Source organism: Martes martes (genome assembly GCF_963455335.1).
Source record: "Martes martes genome assembly, chromosome: 15".
NCBI lineage: Eukaryota > Metazoa > Chordata > Mammalia > Carnivora > Mustelidae > Martes > Martes martes.
The window spans coordinates 56,085,434-56,111,509 of NC_137903.1; the positions used below are offsets into that span (position 1 = coordinate 56,085,434).

At 53.5% G+C, this 26,076-nt stretch overlaps 2 protein-coding genes across 4 annotated transcripts; both read right to left on the reverse strand.

Moving 5' to 3' along the window:
* Positions 1–7,429: 7,429 nt before the first annotated feature.
* Positions 7,430–8,699, reverse strand: GARIN4 (golgi associated RAB2 interactor family member 4; the record flags this gene model as incomplete). Its single annotated transcript, XM_080825176.1, has 1 exon — positions 7,430–8,699. The coding sequence occupies one exon, from the start codon at positions 8,697–8,699 to the stop codon at positions 7,701–7,703; it is 999 nt and encodes a 332-aa protein (XP_080681302.1). The 3' UTR covers positions 7,430–7,700.
* A 3,944-nt stretch (positions 8,700–12,643) lies between these two features.
* Positions 12,644–25,716, reverse strand: ATF3 (activating transcription factor 3). 3 transcript variants are annotated; one of them, XM_080823999.1, is made up of 4 exons: positions 25,505–25,716; positions 19,012–19,255; positions 15,819–15,926; positions 12,644–14,397 (listed from the first exon to the last, which is right to left on the reverse strand). In XM_080823999.1, the coding sequence occupies exons 2-4, from the start codon at positions 19,249–19,251 to the stop codon at positions 14,200–14,202; spliced, it is 546 nt and encodes a 181-aa protein (XP_080680125.1). In that variant the 5' UTR covers positions 19,252–19,255; positions 25,505–25,716; the 3' UTR covers positions 12,644–14,199. The 3 variants fall into 3 exon arrangements, with proteins under 3 accessions (XP_080680125.1, XP_080680127.1, XP_080680126.1); XM_080824001.1 differs by having other exon boundaries at positions 25,522–25,704; XM_080824000.1 differs by having other exon boundaries at positions 12,955–14,768; positions 25,522–25,713.
* Positions 25,717–26,076: the final 360 nt, after the last annotated feature.

Below are 26,076 nucleotides of genomic sequence, written 5' to 3' on the forward strand. Positions count from 1 at the left end.
GACTGTAACCTAACAGTGTCTCTGTCTCTCGGGCCTGGCCACAGTCATGTCTTCTTGTCCTAGGTCATGTCAGATTTATCCCTAGCCTGACTTCCATCGTCATCAGCTGAAGTTAAATTCACCATCCCTGGATGCCCAGAGAAGTCCCAGAATGGTTGCTACTTGCTGGATTTCAGCATCAGAAAGGAGCCCTTGTGCCTGGGTGCCGTCAGTCAGTTGGAGGGGGCCTGGTTGCCCTGAACCTGACTTGGTCCATCCACAAGACCCCCCGTCCATCTCTCGAGGCTGGGTCCCGGGCCAGGGCTGGGACGGGCCTCTCTGATTCTGCCCCTGGGCCAAGAGGCCGAGATGACATCGTAAAGTTGAGGGAGTAGACGTGAAACAGAAACAAATGGCTTTCGTTCCAGGAAGTCAGAAATGGAAGGAAAACTTGTAGATATGCTTTGAGACCCACTGTGGACTAGGTTTTTGCTGTGCTGGCCAGAACTCTGCAGCTGACCTTGGGAAAGCCCCTCTCCTCTCTAGGCCTCAACTTCCTCATATGTAAAGTCCATCTGGGATTAGTCAAGATCCTTCTGGGTCTGACGTGCTGTGTCGTTCCAGGTGTCCCAGTACTCTCTCTCTTTCCCGGGGGTCCATGAGCCTGAAGGCATGTGGCGAGGGGGATAGGGAGAAGGGGACCAAGAGACGTCCAGTGGGGGTTCTTGGGAGTTCAATTAACTGAACGGGGGAGGACAAGAAAGGGGTAAGAAAAGAAAGTAAAAAGAAGGAAGCACGTGAGAGGGGAGTTGAGGAGAGGGAAAGTAGGAAACCTGGAGGTGGCACAATGACCCCAGGGCTCCTCAGGTACATCCCAGCCTGGCTGACTTTGTTAGGCTGGGGGGTGAGGGAGGGGCGAGTCTCGTTCTCCAAAGAAGGCCACAAAACCATCGCCGCCCCCACGTCCTTTTGCAGTGCGGTCTTGTCATTGCCCTGTGAAGAAGGAAAAGTTCAGTTTCTCTCCCTTAAAACCCGGGTTGCCCTTCTGACGCCCTCGTAACCAGCAGAACGTGGTAGCACTTCCATTGGGCGCCTTCTGAGGCTCAGGGAGAAGCAGCTTCCGCTTGGCTATCTTGAGAGATTTGCTCTGAGGGAAGCCAGTCTGCCTCCCCGTGACCAGCATGAGGAAGGCCGCGTGTAGGCGTTCCCGTGGAGAATCCCACCTCGTAGCCGTCTCCCCCAAGGCACCAGACACGGGAGTGAAGAGTTCTTTGACTCTCCGGCCCGGACGACTGGTTCACCTCACTTGATGCCATGAGGAGCAGAAGAAACCGCTCCCAGTGGAGCCCTGCCCAAATTCTTGCTGTCGACGTATCGACGCGGTATCATTTTTTAGGTCGCAAAGTTTTGGGGGAGTTTGTTATAGAGCGAAAGGATGGTAGGAGAGAGAGGCTTATGAAAAGATAAGCTTCCTTAAAACGAGAAACCCTTAAACACGTATGAACAAGACTTTTAAGAGCTCAGAGATGTGTGAGGTTTCAAAAGTCATTGGGAAGCCGAGTTCTAACTTTGCCTACCCAGGACGTTACCACAGAGTTACCATTTTCTATAGGTCACCATATTATGTTTTTAAAAAGTATATTTTTATGGGAAAGGGAGAAAAGGCACCCATCCCAGCAGATCGGTTAGAAGGGACGAGGTGAGCAGCAGCGCACGTTGGCGAGGATGTGGAAACAGCAGAGCGCCCACGCATTCCTGGTGGGAGCGCGTAATGGCACAGTCACTGTGGAATGAGCATCTAGGACTGAACCTATGTGTCTATTCGATTCCATTTCTAAGTATATGTCTGACAGAAATGTATGTATATTTTTACCCAAAGATCTGCGTATCCACGTTCATAGCAGCACTATTCTTATTCGCCCCAAACTGGAAGTAACTCAAACACCCACCAATGGCTGAATGAATCAATAAATTGTCGTCTATGTCTGTAATGAAATAGAGCTGGGAGAAGGAATAACGGCCACAAAAATCATGGACAAATCCCATGACTATGATGCTGAGGGAAAGAAACCAGAGTCAAAGAATACATACAATGTGATTCCATTTACCTAAAGTGGAAAAAGAAGCAAAATGAGTCTCCGATGTCAGAGGTTAGGATAGTGGTTCCCCGGGTGGTAGAGAACACGAGGGGTGCTTCCGGTATGTATGTTATATCCCAAACTCAAATGTTAAAAACAGGAGGAAGGGCATGCTCTCGAAGCAAAGGATAGCTCTTTAAATAACCAATTTAACTTTCTAAAATGTTTTGTGAAAAACTTTTAAATTAATTAATTTAATGAATTGAAATCAATTGATTTAACTTAATTATGAAAATCTTTACATTTAATTCATTTTTAAAATTAAATTCAATTCAATAAAAAGGAGACTTTTAATTTCTCCTTCTTTAATCTCACGTAAATTGCGTACGGCAAGGTGCTGGGGCTATGACTATGTCCGCGGGAGAAAGAAACAGGGGCGACGTGGTCAGCAGCAACCGAAACTGGGGGAAAGAGGCCAGCCCCCCAAGGAAGGTGCTTCTCCGAGGCTCCTTGCTGCCAACTGTATTGTGTGCACGCAAGCGCATTGCTAGAAAGATCTCTTCCAAACTTCTGCAGGTCACGGCACATGTAGAAAACGGCAACACTGGAATGGCATACTGGGGTATCACATGGGGCTCCTGGCAGCCAAAGCCAACTGGCTGGGTGTTCCGGGTGCCCTCAAGAGGAGTGGTATCATTTCCTCGGCACACTTGTGGGAAAACACCCACTTACAGAGCGTGGGAAAACATGAACCTCCATAACACATTTTAAGTTCTCCTGCTCTTCTGCTCCAGGAAAACCCAGCTCTAGGTGCCCTTCATTTCTGGATTACAGGTCCCATTTGCAGGAACGAAGATCCTGGGGTCCAGGGGTTTAGGTAGCATTCCTGGCCTCTCCTTTATGCCGTGGTCTCACTTCCGCTTCCAGCCTCATTTCCCAACACACCCTCACCCCCTTCCCACTACCCTCCCCCACCCTACCGCCTAAACACGTGATATCCAGGGCGCGCTGTTCTTGTCTGTCATCTAGAAACATCGCCCAAGACCCCCAAGCTCCCAGCGCCTCCTCTTTCTCCATCATCTCTCTGCTCAGACCTTCCCTTCTCTGTGATGCCTCTTTCTATACACTCCCCAAGGCCACCACCGCACTTTGATTTGCGTTACTGGTATGGGTGTGCATACATGAATTATCTTGCCCATAGCAGGTGCTCAACAATGGTTTCTCGAATGACTTCTAGGCCGCAGAGAGACCGTGACACTAATTCCACGCTACCCCTATTCTGGACGGTCACACATTATCCCCTTGAGTTGGAACCCCCACGTTCCTAGGGTACCCGTCTTGTGGCCACTCCACACTCTGCCATTCCCCTGCCCTGGGAGCCGTGCAGCCCGGATGAGAGACATTACGCACTCCCCGCCGCGCCCCCCACCCCCCAGCTCCCAAGTCTGGGATTGGCATTAGGCTAATTGTGGTGTGACAAAGGGAAGGGGTGACTGCCCCTTAGCCTCAGTTCTGGCTCCCATCATTCAAGCAATAGCCCGTAGTACCAGGATGTGGCCACAAGGGGCTCTACTGGGCGACTCTTACCTGTACAGTGGAGGAGGGTTTGTGTGAATCCATCTCCCCGAGATACACGAGGAACAGCTCCAGGAGCTCTCGTCTTCTGTCCAGTTCCCTTTGGCTGCCTTACTCTGATGTTTTACCCCTTAGCCACCTAGATGCAGTTTTATATCTTAAGACATTCCTCCTTGCTTCCAGGAGCCTCTCTTCTTGCTATCCCCTGGACACCAACAGTCACCGCGGGGAAGGGCACTTCCCCTGTGGTCTGTTCTGCCTCCTTTAGATGAGTGCTGAACCTAGGCCATGAGCTCCCCGTCCGTCCAGGATGTGGGATGGAGAATCGTCCTGTGCCGTCTTTTCAACACCTCCTGACTCTGCCCCCTTCTGTTTCCCCAATGCCACCCAGGATTAGGTTTCTTCATCTCTGGCCAGGATTAATACAATCCTGGCTTCCTGGAGGATCGCCCGTCTCCAGACAGCCCCCTGGCCGCCAGCTGTCCACCCTGGCTTTCAATGGCTCCCCAAGGCCCAGACATTCACACAGCACCCCAGGTGCCCGAAGATCCAGCTGCCCGATTCTCCAGCCTCCCATCCCTCTTCTCCCCTGGGGCGCCAACCAGCAGTACTGAAATGCCTGTAATTGCTCAACACATGTGCTATTTCAAGGTTTTGTACTTTGCGCACATTCTTTTCTGGGACCGGCACCTCTCCATGCTGTGCCCTAGCTCCCCATACTTCCTCCGCCTGGCAGAGCCCTAGTCACCCTTAAAGCTGCTGATTCCTCTGTGAACCCTTCCCCGACCTCAGACTCCTTCCCACGCCCAGGAACCCCTCCTCGGAATGGATCCTGTGCCCTGAACACACGCCTCTCCTTGTATCTGCCATCTAGAGTTGGGATGAGTACTCAAGCCCGTCCTGTTTTCCCCATAGACGCCACAGCTCCCTGCGGGAGGCCGAGCGAGCACTCAGTCGGTGATCCATGGAAGGGGTTGCCTCACCCCTCTCTGAACCATCACCTCCACCTTGAGCAAGTCCTTTAAATGCTCTGAACTCCCCTTTGCTGATCTGCCAAGCGCAGACCTGGGAGAATCAGAAGAACTTTAAATCATTGTAAAGAACTTTAACGGGCTAAGTGCTGTTCAGCAGCCAAATGCTATGCAGACGTCTTTATTCCAGACTCGCGTTTACCTGCACCTGCCTGTGTGGAAATCGGAGGGTCAAAGGAATGGGATGGGGTCTTTTTGTGACGTCGCTGCCTTGAGTCCGGGGACGAGCTGGTTACGAGTCAACTCTTAATTCTGTCTCCCCGCAGCAACGAGTCTTCTCGGAAGCTCTGGGTTAATGATTCTGAGGTTGTTTTCCTCGCAGGGCCAAACCGTATCTAATCTTTGGCGTGTTCTATTCTTTAAGAATCACTTGACTCACTCCAATAATTCTCCATTCTGGGGTTGTGAGCCTTGTTTGGCCCGAGGAAACGGTGACTGTGTGGGGGTCCCTGGCGCCTTTCCTTCCTCATCCGCGCCTCCACCCCATGGCCGCCACCACCCTTCCCTTTACAAAGAGAAGAGACTCCTCTCCTCCCCCACTGAAGGGCCAAGCACATATGCTGGGACCTAACAAATAATCTCCCTCCCGTGAAGTTTAAGGATTTGTGTTCTGAACTCCGAAGGGGAGACTTGGTAAGGAGAAACCCCTTTCAATTGTTTCTCCGTACCAAAGTTTAAATTGGTGGCGGTGGGAGAAACGGATTGTAGGGAGATTGCCGCCTGGTCCCTGGAATCCCAGGCTGTTTATGGCTGCAGTGCAGGTCACACACAGGCTGGGGATAGAAGTCTGGGAGCCAGACACCGCTCAAGGGTGGTCTGGGCACTCTTGAGATAAGACCAGCTGACGGCTGTGAACTCACTGCAATTCAAAAACCAGCTCGCAGTGGCTCACTACCAGGAGTCCCCCAGCTCCCATGCCTCCCTCCCCTTAATCTAGTACATTTGGTGCAGAGTTTTGGAACACAGTGGTGGAAATGCTTTGCCTAAAGGAGTGGGTCACTGTTCTGCAAAGGTCCCACCGTGCCATAGGAACTAGTTCACTTTGTTGCGCCTCGGTACTCCTGTGTGTAAAATAGAGATTACATTTACCGTAGGTAAATTATTCCAAGAACCCAGAACCCAATTTAAAGAGACCAGACCTTGCAGACATAAGACAAACACTTTTGGGCGTACATAAGAGTGAAAACGTAAGGGAAGGCATTGGTATGTCTGGAGCAGTAATTTCATCATAACTGCCCCGGCATTTCTCGGACCGTTCAGGCTGCAGAGGTCTGATTGCCGAACAGAACGTTTCCAACAGCACTGAAAGCCCGGTCTTCGCCTCATGATCCGGTCTTGTTTGATCACACTGTCCTGAATTTTGTGTGTGCTGGTCCCTTGTTTTTGTCCCACATGTACTTTTAAGATTTTAGTTTTAATTTAACTTATTTACCACATGCACTTCCGATCTTGTTTTTGAACTAGTCTATAGATGGGATAGGTGACAGCCACAGAATAGGTTTTTATCGTAGGCCGGGGTATGCAGCTGCGCCCTGTTGCCTGTTTTATCTCTTTCACATCCGACTCTATTGTCAGTTGTGTTCATGGGAATTTGGGCCGCTTGCGGTGTTTTGCTACTTTTTGCTATAAACGTTCTCACTGCCTTAGCAAGTTCTTTCCTTGGTATATACCCGGGGTATAGACGGGGTTCCCGGTCTAGCTGAGAATATTGCCAGCAGAGGCTGCTGCTCCCCTCTTCCCTCCACTGAATAGCCTGCAGAGATGGGGAGTCCCCCCGTTCGTTCTTTGTCCCTGTTCTTTGTCTATGGACCTTCAGGGGTTAGGAACATTGATTAAACTAGAGAAATGGGGGAGGTGGAGCTTTCCGGGCCATAGTTTGACTTTCAGCTGTGGCCCGGAGAAACAAGCCAGACGAACCTTGAGGCAGGATGCTTTGGCTCTGAGCACGGGTGTGAGGTGTGGGCGGTCCTCGACCGGACCCTTGGGTCTCAGGTGGCAGCCCCGCTCTGAGGTCACTACTGGGCTGCAGGACCTAGAAATTCAAACAGAATGCAGCATGCCATTCTCAGATTGCAATCTTTTATTTCAACTGCAGTTGAAATAAAAAATTACAATTAGCAGGTCGAGACCGTTGGACGAGTCGGAAGTAAATCAGGGGTGTTTGCGGCACCTGCCAAGGCCACGTTCAGGCTGCTGGGGGACATGTTGGCAGTGCCCGCAATGGCGAGGTTGGCTCTGCCTCCTCCTGGATGCTTGCTGGCTGCCCCGACCCCCCGGGGTCCCAGACCTGGGGACCGCCCCGCTCAAAGCGCCTGCTGTGGTGCCTGCTGCGACCCCCGCTGCGAACTCTGCTGCTGTCCCAGCGGGGGCACTGCCGCGGCCGGCGGCCACCGCCTCGGTCGTGGCCCCTGCTGCCGACTCCCTGTAGAGCCCGGCAGCCCTCGTGTTTGCGGCACCTACAGTGGGCATGCTGGTGGGTTTGTGACACTGTGAGGTCACTACTGGGCTGCAGGACCTAGAAATTCAAACAGAAGGCAGCATGCCATTCTCAGAGTGTAATTTTTTATTTAAAAAAAAATAGTGAGGAACGTAGAGTGGGGTCTCCGGGGATACGTCCCCAGCTGCCGAAATCTCTGGGTCCGACTAATGGGCTTCGAAGTTCACTGTCTGCACGACCGCAGACGTCCCATTCCCGCTCTCTCCAAGCCATGGCTGCTCGCCGCCGCCTCGGCGATGGCCTCCACACCGCTCCTGTCCGCCGTCTTCTTCCCCAAACTGTCCGCGACTCTGCCGCGTGGGGAGGCCGCGCTTCAGGCAGCGAGGCTGGGTCTCCGGTTCTTCAGGAACCCGCGCACCCCGAGCCCCTTGGTGCCGGCGCCCGAGCTGCCGGCCGAGAGGCTCCGCCCCGACTTGTGGGCGGTCCCGGACTCCTTGGCGATGGGGGCGTGGCTGGTGTCTTGGTCGGGGGCGCGCCTGCCGCGCGCGGGGCTGCTGCGGCCCTAGTCCTTCTCGCCCTCCCGCGGGGCTCTGTGGCCGCCTAAGGAGCGGCTGGAGGCCATGGGGCGATCTTGTTCCCCGCGGCCCTGCGGTGGCGGGAACTGTGGGGGGCTCGCTCCTTCTCCCTCCGCTCCCTCCGCTCCCTCTGCTCCCTCAGGTCCTTGCGGGGCGGTCTTCCCGCCGGCTCCCCACTGCCCGCCGAGCTGGGCGCCTCCGACAGGAGCTGGCCTTCCGCCCCGTCCGGAGCGGCTTCTCCCGCAGGCTTGCCCGCAGCTCCGGTCCCGGCGAACGCCAGGCATATGCGGGCCTCCCCGGCTGCCAGCTCTGTCTCTGTCCCTGCCGGGGGCACTGCCACGGTCTCCTCCCCTCCAGCAAAAGCTGCAGAGGTGGCCCCGGCCACCTCCGAGCCCACGTCCAGGCTCCTTACACTGACCTCGTCACTGACCTGATCCCCGCTTTCTTCGACCTCTGCCCCTGCTGGGTTCCCCCAGTCCTCTTCGTCCAACAGGGGCGCGCCCAGCATGTCCTCCGCTGGAACGGCGTAGGTCCTGCTGTAACTGTCCAGGGGCGGCCGCAGGAGGTAAATGAGCTTTTCCCAGTAGGGGAAGAGGTCTTCCCGTGCATCCAGAGGGGGGCTCAGCTGCAGGTAGTAGGAGCGGCCGGTGGCCAGCTTGAGGCGCAGCTGTTGTTTCTCACGGTCGTGCACGGAGATCCGCACAAGCTTCAAGGGCAGGAGCCTGGTGAGCTCCAGGGTCCTCGAAGCCTTGCGGCCTTTTCCCTTGGTGGCCTGGCCCCGGCGGGAGTCCTCTTCACAGCCGGTGTGCGGGCGGGCCAGCAGCATGACATCTGGCAGCGGGAGGGTGGGGCTGGTGGATGCCACGGCCACCGTCACCGTTCTGACTCGGTTGTGCACGTCCACGACTTCCCCCCTTTTGCTGATCTGGATAAAGTCACTTTCAAAAATTGGTGCATGCTGGAAGATGTCATATTCCCCCTTGCGCAGTTGTCGCTGGAGTTTCCCCATGGCGGTGTTGAACATGCTCACCCCGGAGGCGCTGTGGGCTGTGTGATACGGTGGCAGAGACTCCATGTTGGTGACTTCTCTGTATCCCAAACAGCCGGCCCAGCAAGGGGTGAGGGTTGGTCTGGGGGCTGGTCCCTGGAGCTTCTCCTCCTCGGCCTCCTTGGGTTGGCAGAGCGTGCAGCCCTGCTCCTGCGACACTCGGCTGGCTCTGTGGCAGGGGTCCCAAACCCACCCAAACACACCCACAGGCCACAGGCCACAGGCCACAGGCTCCCCCTTTGGGTCAGAACCTCCCAGAGACAGGGGTCAGGGTGCGGGGCTCTGAGGGTGACCAAGGAGATGCTGGTAGGTGCCTGGACCTCGGATGAAGCTCTGCAAGAGTATGGAGAAGGATGGTGGCTCCTCCACCTCACCTCTGTCCCTTGCTTTTTAACAGCTCTGATAGGCCAGGAACTGCAGTCCTGGTGAGAGACTAACCACTGTCTCAGCCTACACCCCCCGCGCAGCCCTATTTATACTCTGCCGCCCTTTGTGACCTGTCCCTGTCACGTACCCCTTTGTTGTCATCCCCCAGACGCCCCCTCAGGGCAGGGCCATCATCTTCCCCCCAGAATGCCCCATTGCCCCCACAGAGGACAGGCCCACCCTGCCAGGGACCCAGGCGGTATCCAAATACAAATGTCTTCAAATGGAACAATTTGGTGTGGGGAAGTTTTTTTCCCTCCCCCAAATTCAGGAGATTCAGCAGCTGGACAAAATCTATAGGAATGACTCGAAGACGATGGGATAGTATCGTCTGAAGCATCAGAGCCCTCGGTTTCACTTTCTCCAGGAACCCAGAACTGGCAGTCTTGATCCTTAACCTGTTCCTTCCTAAGACTGCAGTAGACACGGCTGCTAACAGCCATTAACAGCCGTTAACGATGACATTGAAAACGGCCTCCCCTAGGCACCAGGCCGTGTTCTCCACATACGACCACGAGAACCCATCAGGTTTGGGACTGCTCCTACTGCCCCGTTTTCCGAAGAGAGTGAGGGGACAGCATCAGCCTAACTTCACAGAACTCATGGTCGTAGAGGCCATGTTTCCGGGCAGGTCTACCGGATTCTAAAGCCTTGTTTGGAACCACCATAGTACTTTGCTCCACAAAGCTCGGGCCAGCCCCAGGTTTTAAACCAGACTGATTTAAGACCTTTCTGAGGCCCTGTCGGAAGTTGCGTGACTCCCTGTGTGTATACGTGTTATGGAGAGAACCTAAGACACTACTTCAGACGGCGGCTGGGCTGAACTGGGGAATTAAATTCTACAGGGGGGCATCTCGGTTCCTCCCCTCGCTTATGCTTCCACAAGCAGCCCATCTGTGGAAACCTGGTTATGCTCTCGCAAGACCCCCCCACCCAGGTTTCGGTCCCTTCTCCTCCAGTGAAATGAAGCGGGGCTGGGGGTGGGGAATGCTGAGATGTCATCTGCCATTCCAAGAGCTTGCCAAGCAGCCTCCTGGGGCGACAGGAGTGCTTTGGAAGCAGCAACACCTGTGGGGAGCAAGTACCCTTGTGCTTCCTGCCTTCCTGCCCCTCCCACACGGCTAGCCACAGAGTATGTGATTTCTAAACTGGCGCTTGAACGTTCTAGACATTTGGGATTCATTCCTTGAAAATAAAGGCCTTTCTGTTAAAACGCCCACACGCGTTCATCGACAGGTGAAAGGACAAATAAAAGGTGGTCTATCCATACGGTGGGATGCTATTCAGCTGTAAAAGGAAACGAGGTACTGCCACGTGCTCCAACAGGGATGAATCCTGAAAATAGGATGCTAAGTGCAAGAAGCCAGATGCAAAAAGGCCACATACTGTATGATTTCATTTAGACAAAATGTTCCAGAAGAGGCAAATCCATCGATATATTAGAGGTTGACTGGGGCTGGAGGGAGGGGCGTGTAGGGAGCGACTGCTTCATGAACAGGAACAGGATTTACTTTGTGGGGATGAAAATTCTGGAACTAGATCGTGGGGATGGTCTCACAGCACTGTGAATGGACGGAGTTTCACTCTCTCTAGAATGGGTACGATGGGAAACTTCATGTTGTAGTTTCTCTCTCCCTCACAAAATGCCCGTATACATTCCTGCTTGGAACCCTTTAGAAAGGTCAGTGGTGTGACTCAGCTTTCCATTTCCTCATCTGTAAAATGGGGTAAGAGTTGCTGTGAGGATTCAACGAGATAATGCCCGTGAAGTGTTGAGCGTATCGTGGAACTCAATAAATAGTAGCTGTTGTAATCATTCCCCCTCAACTGACCCTTCAAGCGTCGGTGCAGAGTCCTTCCTGAGAGCAGTTTCTGAGAAGACAGACTGAGAAGCTTCTGGGGTTATAGCTACTATGAGAACACAGAAGGATGCTCAGTGGGCAAACCTGGCTTCTTCTGAGTCCCGGCTTCAGGCAGATCCATGAGAACACAGAGAAACTGAACACAACCAGAGTATGGGATGCAAAGAGACGAAAGGCTTAATACGGGTTTGGGTTTCAAGGGTTTATTCAAAGCCCATGGGGAGAAAGTGGGATAAAGACGGAAAATAGCATTCTAGCTCTTGGCAGAAAGCGCAAGTTTTAATTCCAGAATCCCCTGGGGCCAGAATCCTTTAGCACTCTCGGTTCCGAAAGAGGTGTCAGGCCAGATGTCAGGGAAAGGCCAGGGGACAAGGATGAGGTCAGAAGAGAGGGTGGACGCTCCACACCCTGCAGTGTGACGTCACCAGCCCAGCAGGAGGCAGCCGCGTGGAAAGACACTGGCAAACAGGGGGTCTGATTCTGGCGGAGGCCCCCATCCAATGAATTCTCCCAGATCCTCCCAACCTTCCCTCTCCGTCAACAACTTGATGGTAAATACATATTCATCTTCTTTTCTTCAAGTATCAAAACACAAACTTGGCCGCAGAAAATTAAGCTGCTTTTAATGCACTTGGTAAAAGGAGCTTTCAGTTCCACTAACCATATCCAGTGTTATTTTTCGGATCCATTTTTGGGGCCATAGCCACCACCCACTTCCTTCCTCTCCAATTCATTGTCCGTGGCAGCTGAAAAAAACGGTCTTGAGTTTTCCTAAGAGCTGATTGGTGGCACCTACACCTACAACCGGAGGGTAAATGCGAGAAATTCCTCCCCACCCCTTAGAGAAACTAGATGATCTCCTGAAAGTGGGGGCAAACAGGCGCTATCACCCACTGGATCTGTAGAGATTGGGAAGTGTCCCCGATGGGCAAGCGAAGCAGCAGAATCAGGACACTGGTGTCGCAGGGGTTAACTTGAACCGTGCAGGAGTTCAGAGGAGCAAGCTTCCCATTCGTGTGCACAGGAGTCTGAACCTGGAATGAAGCTCCTCCCTCTCTGAAGGAAGACGTTAGTGGCAGAGCAGCCCATTTTTATTTCTAGCCTGTTAGGGATACCTCTGTGTGCCGGCAAAGAGCAAGGGCGCCTGGTTCTGTTCCAGCCTTCCTGGAGATTCCAGAAAACTCGGCGGAGTACCTTTCTTTGAATTAGCACACCTATCCCATCTAAATGATTCTCTCCCTGTCTTCCTCCATTCTTTCCTTGAGTTTGAAACACATACAACAATCAGACACGTATTTGGACATAATGGGTGTACTCGAGTGACGACTTTCAGAGATGTCCCACGGCAGAAGGTACGGTGTTGAGCTGAGCAACGGGTCTACGCTTTAGGCGTCTGTACATGCAGAGGAACCCAGTTGTGGTATTTGGCAGTTCAGATTTTATCTCAAAACTCTATGCTAACACCAAACAGTTGGTCGAAGGGATATACTTGGTTGCCGCCGTGTTCCGGGGCTTGTCAGTGAGAAACCGGGCATCAGATGTCACATACTGAGGAACAGAATTTAAAGTCAATTATTTCACCCTGGGGCTCCCCAAAGAGCAAAGGATGACTCCCGGGAGAATTTTTTTTTTAAGATTTTATTTACTTATTTGACAGACAGAGATCACAATTAGGCAGAGAGGCAGGCAGAGAGAGAGAGAGAGGAGGAAGCAGGCTCCGTGCTAAGCAGAGAGCCCGATGCAGGGCTCGATCCCGATCAGGACCGGAGCCAAAGGCAGAGGCTTTAACCCACTGAGCCACCCAGGCGCCCCTCCTGCGAGAATTTTTAAGCAAAACGCCCCTCTGTCCACAATGGAGGAGTGGGAGGTGGGGAAATGACTCGAGTTCACCCACAAACCCATTGAACAAGAACAGAAACCAGCCCGACACTTAAATTGACCATGTCTTGGTTCCAATATTTATTATATCAACAGGTTAGGAATACTAGGATAAATAAGTAATATTTTCTCTTACAGAAAATTGTAATGTACTATTGAGTGGGATTAAACGCTCTGAGGATTTCACAGAAACATCAGAATTTAAACAGACAGTAGCCAGAGCCCTGTGGCCAGTGTGAATGACCTCTCACAGCTCTCAATGCTCTGGGCCAGATTTCTACAAACATCCTCATGACAAACAATGCCACTAACGTCCAACAATGCTAAAGCCTAGGCATCACCGGCTTCAAACGTGTCTCCACTGAATGTGGTTGGCAACCGCGAGAGAAGGAAAATGGAATATTCGTTGGCTCTTCTGGCCTAGAAACAACTCCTGACCTAAGTCACCGAGTGGAGAGTCCTAGTCCTTTGGAAGTCGGACTTCCTGCTTTCTTCCTGGGACATTAGAGCTGAGTTTGCGACAGAGGACCTGCAGTCAGGCCCGTGAGTTTTGCGTCAATGCCTGGGTGCCGAGGGAAAGGGGGCTTTCTCCAGTGATGTGAAGCTGCCCAGCTCGCCGCAGAAGGCTCTTCTCCCGGGGTGGACGAGCTCTTCTGGCCACCTCAACATTCTGGAAGACACTGCCTTGTGGGGATCGCCCCCCAAACTCTCAGAAACCAGATCTGAGGAAAATCACACCGGTGTTGTGCGCAACAAACACCAGGAGAGCACAATGCCTAGCTTGGACACAGCGGTGCCTGGCACACAGTAATTGCGGTGCCCCATAGCAGGTTTGCTAGAAAGCACATCCCTGGCCATTGCACAGCGTTGCTAAACGCCATTCTCACTCCGTGTCCCCTGTGCGTGGCCGTGGCCGTGGCAGCGCAGGACGTGGCCCCACTCCATCCACCCAAGGTCCAGACACTTCTTCAGCATGAGTCCTAATGGTGAGAGTCCTGGTCTTGGTAGAATCCAGGCAGCAGGTGGGCAGGACCCTGACCGGGGCCCCTCTGCAGCATCCAAGAATAGCCAGCACGTCAAGGCCTAAATCCTGGCATTGAGACAAAAAGATGCCCTCGTCCTAGTCCAGTGTCCACTCTGGTGCAGAGAGGAAAGGCCCAGCCGAGTTACCCAGGGCTCTTCCGCCTCGACGGTTCTTCACGGCTTGGGATGCGAGAGGGGCACAGGAAGTCAGATCTCCAATGGCTTCAGGGTTCGGGATGCAGAAGGTTTCAATGAGGACTCCCCAGTTGCCCCCATACCACGATGGCTTAGCTTTGCAATGTTCCTTCTTTTATCTGTTGGATAAAAAGGTTTCTCTCATCTTCTGGAGTCCGCCCGTTCTGAGCCCGGACAATGCACGTGGGCCGGTGAAGGTTGAGCATGTATATCAGATGCTGCTTCTCGTTCTTGAGCTCTTCGATCTGGGCCTTCAGTTCGGCGTTCACACTCTCCAGCTTCTCCGACTCCTGGGGGATAAGCAACAGAAGTGTTGGGGACGGAGCCAAGGTTCCAGTACAGAGAGGCTGGCCTCGGGGCGCTGGAGGTCACCGCCGTCAGGGTTCATCGGGCTGGGAACGGCCCTCAGGGAGGGAGTGCGGTGGGCTCCCCGGGGACAGTGTCGCCACAAAGCTGGGACAGCGGCATCAGGTCTGGAAGAATCCAGATCCTGGGGAAGCCTTTGAACTTGGAGGCTTCTTCAGAGACGCCCTCGAGTTTCCACTCACAGTTGAGTGCGGGTTGTGACTCTCACGGCAACGAACCAATGGCTCAGATAACTCCTTTGTGGCAGTCCAAGGGCCCACGCGCAGCCCTCCTGGACCCGCGAGGGCCCCGAGCGCTGGGAAGAAATGCACACTCGTGGTGCTTACTCTTTCCTGAGCCGCTAATGTCAGTGAGAAGTTCATCTCCCCAAAAGAAACGTACAAGGCAGCACACGAAATGTCTCCGTTTTCCCTGCCTCCGTGAAGCCATCACCAGAACCCCTGGGGACCTGCAGACCCCTGGCGGACACTCTGCCCTGGCCTGTCCACACTCGGGGGAGGGGACACAGGCACGGGAAGGACCGTGCCAGGGCCCACCCCACCTGCCCGGAGATGCTCTTCCTGCCTGCGCTTCTCCCTGCAGAAGGGGAGCCGGCAGAGCGCGGCGGGGAGCTCGGACCACGGGATGAGCTGAGAAGGGCGGGAGTTGAGAACACACAAGCACCCAGAAAAAAAAAGAGAGAGTGTAACCACTGCTTGCCGATTAAGGAAATCACTTGTTCGAAGGGATCAATTAAAGGCTTTTCATGCTGAGCCGATGAGAGCTGGCAGCTTCCTTCTCTCAGTAAAACGGGCGAGGGAGGCGTCTGTGGCTGGGCCGACAGATCTCGCAGCCTGGAAGCTGCCGGACGTGTGTGGACGGGCCAGGCCTGCTGGGAATCTGGGCAGCGGACAAGCTGTGGTTTTTAATTCACACACCTGCTTCTTCTACACCCAGAATCCCCTTGGACGTGCTAACAGCTTTGTCCCCCCTCCTGCAGCACCTGGCCTTCTCACTACCAGCTACACATCCTTCTGGGCAGGGGCCTTTCTGACTCCCCTTGTGATGGCAACATGAGGTTGGTGGGGGGCAGGCATGAGCAGGAGGAGGGGGTGAGGCTGGGTCGACTCTCTCTCTCTCTGTTTCTTTCTTAAAGATTTACTTGTTTATTAGAGAGAGAGAGAGAGAGCGAGAGAGAGAGAGGGGGAGAGGAAGTGGGGGGAGGGGCAGAGAGCGAGAATCCTCAAGCAGGCTCAGCGCACAGCTGGCCTTGGGGCTGGATCCCAGGACCAACCGCCTGCGGCCACCCCCACCCCCCACCCCCACCCCCCCCCCCCACCCCCGCAGCGCTGCAGGGAGGACTCACTTTCTGCAGGCACTCTGTCTTCTCCTTCTTCTTGTTGCGGCACTTGGCAGCTGCAATCTTGTTTCTTTCCCGACGCCTCTTTTTCCTTTCGTCTTCTTCAGGAGCTACCTATAAAATTCAAGAGACCGCATGCTTCATGGAAGGCAGAAAATGCGACCCATCTTAAATACACCGCCTTTCATCGCAGCAAAAACGGTGAACCAGGACATCCTCCACGCGAGGAGGGCTGAAGAAGTCAAGTCCTAGCCTCCTGCATGAAACCTCTCCACACGTACTCGCAAAGGAAGAATGCAAATCGAAGAACCGCTGGTTAAAATTACATTGACAATACTGGGGCGCCTGGGTGGCCCCGTGGGTTAAAGCCTCTGCCTTCGGCTCAGGTCATGATCTCAGGGTCCTGGGATCCAGCCCCGCATCGGGCTCTCTGCTCAGCGGGGAGCCTGCTTCCCCGTTTCTCTCTGCCTGCCTCTCTGTCTACTTGTGATCTCTGTCTGTCAAATAAATAAAATTTAAAAAAAAAAAACAGTTTAAAAAAATTACATTGACGATACTAGTGAGTTAAAATTCAGCTTATCTGAAAAATACATTTGGGTTCTGACATGAGTGGGATATTCAGATTGAAAACTATCAGTCACGACTGTAATCCCTTGGAGCAGGAAACAGATTCTGTTTCATTTCCTTTCCCCTGGATCTAGGAATGACGTCAGGAACATCGGCTAGCCGGCCACCTTTTCTCTCCTGCCTCTTCTTTGATTTGAGACCCAGGGCACCCCATTCACCTCTGTCTTCACTCAGAGCATGAAAGCACCTCCTTCATGAATTCCAGAGAAGCCCGTGAAGCTCCCGGAAAAAAGGAACCCAAGCACATTCCCCAAACAAAGTGGCATTATCGGCCTAGGGCTTGGTGCCCCCTGTGGGCGGGGACCAGGATCCAACCAGTGACTCAGCCAGCCAAGACTGACCGACCTCTTCCTCTGCGCCCCACCCTGAGGCAGCCGTGGGGGTCCTCGGAGAACAAGACCCTGTCCTGCTTTAGGATCTGGTCCTCTCCGGAGGTTGGCTCTGATCCTGACTGATGGGGAACCCACAAAGTTCAGCTGCGGGGCTTGGCTTAGAAGCCGGAGACTGCCGGGGATGAAGTACTCACGGTGGGCTTGAGTGGGTGATGGTCTAGGCTGCTCACGTCAGACCTTGTTGTGCCGCCTGTAGCTGCCCCGGACGGCAGGAAAGGGCTCCCCAGGGAGCCACACCTCCAATCAGAGAAATCCTGGGGCACCGTAGTCACCTCAGATCCGTCTTATTACTAGTCCTTTGGCTTTGACGACACTGACTTAGCTCGCATGGAGACGGAAGGCCTCACGATTTAGAGAAACAAAGCCCGAGGGGAAAGCAGGGCAAGGGGCAGTTTTATCTTTTACATCCCGGACCCCAGGACCACACAGGCAGACATCTGAGTTTAAACTAAACTGGCTCTGAATCCCAGCTTCACCACTTACCAGCTGTGCGACCTTGGGCAACTTACCATCCTCCTCTGAGCCCCAGTTTCCCTCACTTGTAAAATACGATCAATAATCTTATCAATCTAATGGTGTTGGCAGGAATATATATATAAAAGTCAAATGCTTTGCACAGTGCTTAGCTTATAGTCAGCGCTACGTAAGCCTTAGTTACTATCATATTAACCTCACTGTTCCTCATCAACAACTCAGCAATGGTGGTGCTCTCTACACAACCCTACAGGTGTTTTTGGGTAGGTGAGAGGACTCAGGGTTTTCTCATATGAGGAAGTATTTGAAAGTAGAGCAGATCTCAGAATCGTACACTGTCAGAGACAGAAAAGGCCTTAAAGAACCCTTCGGTTCAATCTCCTGACTGTCCTGACATGGAAACGAGGCACAGAGGGACCAGCAGCAGTGCATTCGGGGAGCCCCGGGAATCGCTAGTTCACGGTCACTAAACCAGCAGGCTACAAAGCTCGGGCGTAAGCCCAGACTTTTGGCTCCCTGTCCCGTGTCCTCTCCGGGATGCACCGCCTCATTCTCCCTTGTCGCCTTCCCAGAGGTGACTGGGACCTGGCGGAACAGGGTCCTGCTGCCCAAACACACGCATGCCCATCGGTTTCACAGGTGAGAATTATAGCAAACAAGGGGACCCGAATTTTCAACGATTTAGTTGGTGCATTCGCTTCCCAGCAGAAGAACCTACTTGTCATACTGAGCTAAAATCAGAAGGTCACTTATAGTAAACACAGTCAGCGGATGAGCTGGGTGGCTTTAAGGGGTACGGCCACGGAGCAGGAGATATTCTGTCACTGGCTATCCTCTGCACTGGACATCTGCTTCTTCCTCTGAAGAACTCTCCAAATACCCTTGCAAAATGCTTTTCTTTCTTCTATGGGGAGCCTACTACTTCCCATTACATCCCGTCATCTCAAGGTATTTAGAGAATTTTTAAAAATTCCGTGTGTGTCCCATGGCCCACCTTGCACTGTCCAGTAGCAGACAAGGCGATGATGACATCCTGACATTAACGGAGCACAGGCGATGCCTCTAACGATGGCTTACGGATGCAGCGTCATGGGGAGCCCCGCGGCCAGTCACTGAGTGCTGACCATCAGCGAGACCCCCAGCAAACGCCTTGTCGTTGAAGCCTTAGCTCAATCCTATGCCGGAGTCACTATTACCACCAGACCCTTTTATAGAATCATAAAGATTCTACAAAACCTCCTATGAGAAAACCCAGAACCAACTTCCTTTTAAACTCAGTTCTTTCTTGGCCAGTTCTGCTACCCCTTGACCAAAGACAGTGGCCATGGCAGATGAGTAAGCCTGATACACTCCCGTCTTTTATCCACGAGGGAAAGGCCCACAAAGTAGCCCACAAAGACCTCCCCTCTGAGGTCCTCGAGCCACCGCCGCACGGCCAGCAACCAGCTCTCCGGGTGTCTGACGGAAGAGCGCCCGACGGGGAAGCGTGCAAGTGTTGGAGACAGGGGTGCGCTCGGAGCGGAAGCTGTCACCGGGGCTGTGAGCACGGCTGGCTGGTCCTGGCTCCCCAGGCTGGCTGCTGGGGTCCTCGCCGTGATGAACACCGTCACCACACTCTGAGCAGCCCCCTGCCTGGAGCACGCCCGGCCTGGGGGGTGTACAGTGGAAAAGCGCGGAAAGACCTGGAGAGAACGCGGGGAGCCCACCTCGGTTTTCGTGACGGCCATCTCGAGGGGTCTGCCGCTGACCGTGACCGACTCCAGCGCAGAGGACATCCGGTGACAGAGGTGCTTGTTCTGGATGGCGAATCTCAGCTCTTCCTTGACAAAGGGTGTCAGGTTAGCAAAATCCTCGAACACCAGTGACCCAGGAGGGGACAGGCAGGGGACGATGGCAGACGCGCTGACTTCCGAGGCAGAGACCTGGCCTGGGTGTTGAAGCATCATTTTGCTGAAAGAAATATGGAGACCCAAACTACTTCAGGGATTTGGGGCGCGGGATCAAGTCTCCCCACATCCGCGGCCGCCAACACCGGAGCCGCCCTCCCCTTGGGCTTCTGTGTTGTTTTCATTTTATGCCGCCCTCCTCCTGAGGAAAACAGGTTCTTAAAGCACACAGCTCGGCGATGTGCAGAAAAATGCCTCCTTGAAATGTACAAAGGGTGGCATTTCGGCCTACTCTGAGCTCAAGAAGGTGTTAGTTTTGGCTGGTGCGCATGCACGCAAACGTAGCCTCGAACAGTCCTGACAGAGGAAGAGCATTTAAAGAAAAAAAAAAAACAAACCAACAGTGAGACTCTTATGTAACCCCACTTTCAGTCTCTGTTTTGAAAAGAAACTTGGAAGGTATCTGAAGCGAAGCCAAATGTATCTGTCTGTGAAAGGAAGTAAGAACGAGGGCCTGGGGACTCTTGGGTTTAGCAAATAAATCTCTGAAGCTTCTCCCTCAAGAATTTTGATCCAAGTCAGTGAGAACGAGGACAGTAACCGCAGCAGCACGTGTGTTTCTTCAGCCCAGTCTGGCAGGGGCTGGGGCTGGGGCAGGGGAGTCACGTCACAAGGGACCAGTAGCCCCTTCTTTTTTTTTTTTTTTTTAAAGATTTTATTTATTTATCTGATAGAGAGAGATCACAAGTCAGCAGAGAGGCAGGCAGAGACAGAGGGGGAAGCAGGCTCTCCGCCAAGCAGAGAGCCCAAAACGGGGCTCGATCCCAGGACCCTGAGACCATGACCGGAGCTGAAGGCCGTGGCTTAACCCACTGAGCCACCCAGGCGCCCCCAGTAGCCCCTTCTTAAGGTTAAGACCGCTGAAGCAAAATACCTCAGAGAGAAGCAAAGCAAGGAACCAAGAATTTGGGCCTCTCCTGGGGGTGTTGTTCAGCCCCGTGGTGTCTGCAAAGGCTGTGGCTGGGGATCGAAGGGAACCTGGGACCAGCTCCAGCACTGAGGGGCAGCGCGACCTAGACCGAGTCTCAGTCTTCATCTGGCCAATGGCTGAGAGCACCTGTGGCATGGGGACTGGGTGTCTCTACCGTTCCTATACCCAGATCTGGCCCAGCGCCTGGCACCGGCTGCTCCCAAGGTCTGCTGTCCCCCGCAGACTGCCCCATTGAGTACATGCACGGGGGAAAGACAGGGTCAAATCAGCCAGTCTCTGAGCTCTCATCTACCTCTGTCACTGGATAGCCCAGGGAGCCCAAAGGCACAATGGAAGGAAAGTGAAGGACAGAAGTCGTAAGAGGCCCACAGTTCCAATCTGAAGAGCCCCCCACAAATCTCAGCCTACCATGCACTCCCTCCAGCAGCGGTCGCGTCCCCTCATCCCTGCAGTCAGTTCTCCAGGTATGTGGGGACAGTCTAGGCACACTGTCCCCTGGAGTGTCCTTCTCAATCTGGCCCTGTGCAGTCATTGGCCCAGTCTAGTAGACAGGAAGCCCTTTGGCGAGTGACTAACATTTAACGAGTGTCTCCTTAACACTAGAAACCTTACCTGCATGATCTCATTTAACCCTCACGAGAACCCCGTGCATTAGGTCCTAGCCCCCTTTCACAGATGAGGTAACTGAGGTTTAGACCAGCTGAACACCTTGTTCAAAGTCACAGAGTCGGTATGAGGCAGCATCTGGACTTGGATTAGGTCTGATCCCAGAACTCACACCCTGAACTTATAGAATATAAAACATTATTTACATGGCAAAAAAACAAAAAAGCCAGAGCAAACCTTTCTGGCGGGGTGAGGGCTGGCAGGGGCAGGTGGGGGTCCTGTTACAGAAGCGGGGTGGAGAGTTCTCGCAAGCAGAAGCAGGGAGCCAGGGGGAGAACATGTACTCTGTGCGACGGACTGCTGATGTTTCTGTGTCAGCCCGCACACTCTGGTTGCATTTCCAGAGCCCTAAGTGGGTCTTTTGTCCATAGAATTCTTAGACTGGGGTCAGATGGTCACAGATCTGAGGCCCGCTTACTCATCATCACACCTCCCAGTGCCTGTTTTCTCCTCTCTAAAAGAAGGCTAATGACCAATCACCCCATTTTTCCAGAGTTGTGCAAGGAGTTGAGAAAGTAATACATGAACATGCTCTGGAAAATATGAAACAACCGGGAGGCCTCCCCGGGATCCCTCCAGCCCAGGGGCTGGCTCTGTGACAGATGCTCTGCGGGGTCCCGCTGGCAGGGTGGCTGGTCATTCTCCGTGATCTCAAACACTTCGGAAGAGATCACCCTGACCTCTGAACGGACTCCCCCTTACAATCTGAAAAACTCGGATGGAGGCAAGAATGCCAGGCCACCAGTGCCACCACCGACTGTTCAAAGAAATCTGGGGAACAGCTGTCATTCTCTTCCCAAAGCCCTGTGTCGTGAGCCGGAACCCATGTTCCTCCATCAGTTTAATTGTATCATCGTAGGATGGCCGGTGATCAGCTCTGAGAAAACAGCCTCCTGAAGCCTAGGCTTTAGGATCCTCCCATGCATTCACGTTTTCCCTCCCTTAACCAACTTGATTAAAAACCCAGTAGTTCCGGGATGGAATTCAGAGCTACCACTGGGCTGGCCTTTGTTTGGATGACTGGATGGCTCTCCTCCCCTTCAGCAGTTTGAATTTGAGTGTAGTTCTGTTTCACCCCCCCAGCTAAGTTTATTAATGAGCTCACCGGGCTTGGGGTCTGCTGTTTGGCACTGGTTTTTTCCTTTTAGTTTAAAGTCAGCCATCCCGATGAAAGTAACAAGAATGTCAGTGGTGTGGAATGTTTTCGTGAAAAGCAATGGGTGGGCTTACTTGGGGGATGGAAACGGATTGTAAAAATGCTTTAAAAAAGCCTTTCAGAAAGGAAAGCAGTTACATTTGTAGAGATCTGTGCTTTCTCTGCATTCTGCTACAGCTTAATTTCTTGAGATACTTTCTAGTTACCCCTTGACTCATTCTCTTAAGGTCTGATTCAGCCGAGGCTCAGGCTGTGTCCCTACGAGGAAAATGAAGTTAAAGCTTCAGACAACTTTTCTGAAAGTCGAGACCTGCCAACATTCCCCCTCATTGAAGAACAAAAAAATCTCTTTGGGGATTTTCTGAGTTGGCTTTCTACATCGATCTTAAAACTGTCCGGACTTGCTACAAAGAACCTCCATTTTACTTTTGCTTCATTATCTTCAATCAGAAACCATGTCATATCTTTGGCAGTTTCATCATTTTCAAGAAAGTGAAACTTTACTCGTGTATTTCTTTAACTGGAAATTCAACTCCCAGATTTTATTTCCTAGTAGCTACAACTACGCTGAATTTTCACTTTTAATTTTCATCTCCTCGCACTAAGTGCTGCTCGTAAAACATCTCACAGTATAGGAAGCCGATACTCGTCCTTCACTAACTTCCTATCTTGGTCTTTCTCCCAGCCTATCTAAAAATTGAACAGGCCCATCACTACCATTCATAAGCTGAGCCCCCACTGATAAGCCACTCACACTTTCTGGGTCTCAGTCTCCTCATCTGTAAAATGAGGCCAATATCGCTTGCCCCCATTCCCTCACGAGATGGTCAAGAAGATCATACAAGAGTCACAAAGGTCGATTTATATACACACTGGATGGCCATTACTACTGTGATTCCACTTTGCCCATTTCAGGGGAACTCAAAATGTTGTTGTCAATGCAAGTTAGCCCCATTAATCAGGAATTAACTGGAAGCTAATGAAATCCAGGCCATTTTTTCTTCTTTTGCACTTTGGTTGGCCCTGGGCTCCCAATCTGCCCCACTATTTATTTGCTGGTAAAAGCTTGTTTCCACTGCTCTCACGTACTTGAGAAATAACCAGTTCTCACACATGAAACCATTTCTAGTTTCTCTGGTGTCCTGGCTATGTACTTCCTCCTCCCTAGGCTGGGTGACACTTCCAACCGTTGACCCTGTTCCATGCCCAGCCAACGGAAAACAGAAGAAATCATGAGCTCTACATAATGGGGTGGAATGCCTGGTATTAGAGACACCTAGGTCAGATCTTCATTTTGCAATTAACAGGAGATCCAGGAAGGTGGTGACTTGCCCGAGGCCATAAAGCTGGTGAGTGGCCCAGCCCTCACCAAGCTGTTGACCACTCACCCACTGCTCCTTTTGCTTCATCACCAACAGAGACCCAACACCGATAGGACCAACCAATAAGGCAAATGGAAAACAGAACCACTGGCCAGGCAGACGAGCGGTCAGCAGTCTTAGCAACCTGGTACCCACAACAGAGGCGGCTTTGACACCACTGAGACAGGGAGGGTGTACTGAAGAAAAAGAACAATGGAAAGAAAGGGCCAAGAGGGAGACAGAGTGGGGTGGGGTTAAGACAGGATGGGAAGGCTCCAACAGCTGCCACAGGTGCTGGGTGCTATACCCTATCCACACCATCAGCTTGGAGTGTGACCTGTCACACTGTCTCTGAAACCACCCAGATGGTAACAACCACAAACTTCTTTGCCACCCCAGTCTTTGTCCAGGATATTCTCAAGGCGAGAATCTATATGTCGTAGAATTAGTCTATACCAAATACTAAATACAAAACAAGAAGGGCAGTAATAACAACTTCTCCTTCATTTAAAGATGGGGAGCCCCGGGGCACCTGGGTGGCTCAGTGGGTTAAAGCCTCTGCCTTCAGCTCAAGTCATGGTCCCAGGGTCCTGGGATCAGCCCCGCATCCATCCGGCTCTCTGCTTAGCAGGGAGCCTGCTTCCTCCTCTCTCTCTGCCTACTTGTGATCTCTGTCTGTCAAACAAATAAACTCTAAAAAAAAAAAAAAAAAGATGGGGAGCCCCCACAACAAATGGGACTATCACCCACACTGAAACAGGTGCATTGGGGGAGACTACCGGAATTTTCTATCACTCACCCCCCCCCCCAGTCCCCTTCATCAAGGGTTTAGCAACACGCTTATTTACAAGGAGGTAAATGTGATCTGGGTAATAAAATTCAGGAAAAGAAAATGGTTAGGAGGAAAGAAAGTAAGTAGATGACATGAAAATGGGGTGTGGGGGATCAGAGGAGAACCAATGCAATGGAAAGAACCTTAGGAAGGGAAGACATGCCCCATAGAGAAGTCCCCTCCCCTCACTGCCTCCAAAGCTGGTCAGTGACATTAGACAGAGACCACCCCCCCAAGTCATTCAAGGCTCTTCACGGGTCCCCCTTCTTTCAGTTACATCGCCCTGGAATCTGAAAAACTTCTGCCAGAGAGGACCTTAATGGTCATCGGTCCAACCACACTTGGTGCTTCCGAACAGGCCGAGGGAGCCAGCACCGGGCCCTGTGAGCCCACTTCTCTCAGCTGGGGAAACTGCGACTCAACGACACGAAGCGCAGTGTAAGCTCTCAGGGTCCCGGCCACTAGACCACGAAGGCATTCTCTCAACTATCTGCTCGGGCTTCTCACCCTTGCTTCCTCCAAGGTGCGAAACGCAGAGAAACCCGCGGACCTGCCGGAGGAAGAGTCACAGGTACGAGAGCAAAGCGAATGAGAGCCTTGGAACAAGAAGTCTCCCGCCCAGGGGTTGGACACCAGCCTGTGCCGGGAAGCCTCGCCGCCTTCCACCCCACGACAGCAACGCGAACGCCCGCCACCTCTAAACTTATCCCAACTAACTTTCGCTCCAGGCTCTGGCGCGGTCCGGCCGCCCAGCGCTCCAGGGTGCCCAGGGCGACCCCCAGCGGCCGCGCCCGCGACCCCGGCACGACCGTCCCTTTCCCATTCATTCGGTCCCGCTTCTGGGGCAGCCCTTTCTCCGGCACGCAGCCTCGGTGCCTCTCCGCGGGGCCCGGGAAGGCTGGGCTCGGGAACGGCGGTGCCCGGCACGAAGTGAAGGATGAGAGGGACAGCGAGCCGGACAGCCTCGGCCACCCCCGCGCACCCACCTCCCCACGCCAGCCCCGGGCGAGATAAGCGAGCGCCGAGGGCGGAGAGGAGCGGGGCTCCGAAGCCCGCGGAGGAGCCGGAGCCCGCCCGCCCTCTCCGTCATCGGGAACCTTTCGCGCCGCAAGTCAAAAGAGAAAGTTCTTTGCGAGAAACTTTCCGAAGCGCCGAGGAGCAGCCTTGCCTGGGAGAAGTTCGGCCAGAGTTCTTTCGCAGCCAGAGGCTGGGGGCGCGGGTCGGGGACGGGCGCAGGGGTCGCGGGACTGGTTATTAGAGGGGCGCAAAGAGAATGAAAGCGGGCCACCCTCGCCGCGCTCACTCACTCGGTTCCAGCGCTCACCTCCGGTCTCCACTCGGGGCGGCCAGGGTCCAGAGGGCGGGCGGGGTCGGGGCGGGGTCGGGCAGGCTGTCTGCGGGGCAGAGGGGCCAGCTCCGAGGACGCACAGCCGGCGCGCGGACTGGCGGGCGAGTGTGCTCGGGTTCGGGCGGCGGCGCCGGGAGAGCGCTGGGTACCGTGCGCCTCGCTGCGTGCGACTGTGGCTCGGAGCGCGTTGCATCACCCCTTTTATAGCCCTCGGGCTGGCGGCGAGCCAGCTTACTCCGGGTTACGAGTCCCAGGCTGACGTAATGCTATTAATAGCTTCCCCCGAGAACCAGCCGAACTAGGCTGGGCTGGGAGGAGGGATGGAAGGAGGGGCCAAAGGGGGAAGGGAGGAGGGGGACTGGTGATGCAAGCTCTGGGAGGAGCCAGCCGCGACGAGCTCTCCCGGCCTCTTGCTCTCGGACACACACCCGCCCGCCCTCTCTCTCCATATCAGGACCGGAGCCGTCCGGGCGGGCCGCCAGATGTGCGTACTCGCCGCTGCGTGTTCCAGGCATGAGCCAATGGTGCCTA

What these genes read in the sequence shown, in the direction of transcription:
- ATF3 (XM_080823999.1), bottom strand. Translation starts at nt 19,251, where the DNA reads ATGATGCTTCAACACCCAGGCCAGGTCTCTGCCTCGGAAGTCAGCGCG. An exon ending in TGGCCGTCACGAAAACCGAG is followed by an intron (nt 15,927 to 19,011) that starts GTGGGCTCCCCG and finishes TGAATTTTATAG; the next exon opens with GTAGCTCCTGAAGAAGACGA. An exon ending in AGACAGAGTGCCTGCAGAAA is followed by an intron (nt 14,398 to 15,818) that starts GTGAGTCCTCCC and finishes CTTATCCCCCAG; the next exon opens with GAGTCGGAGAAGCTGGAGAG.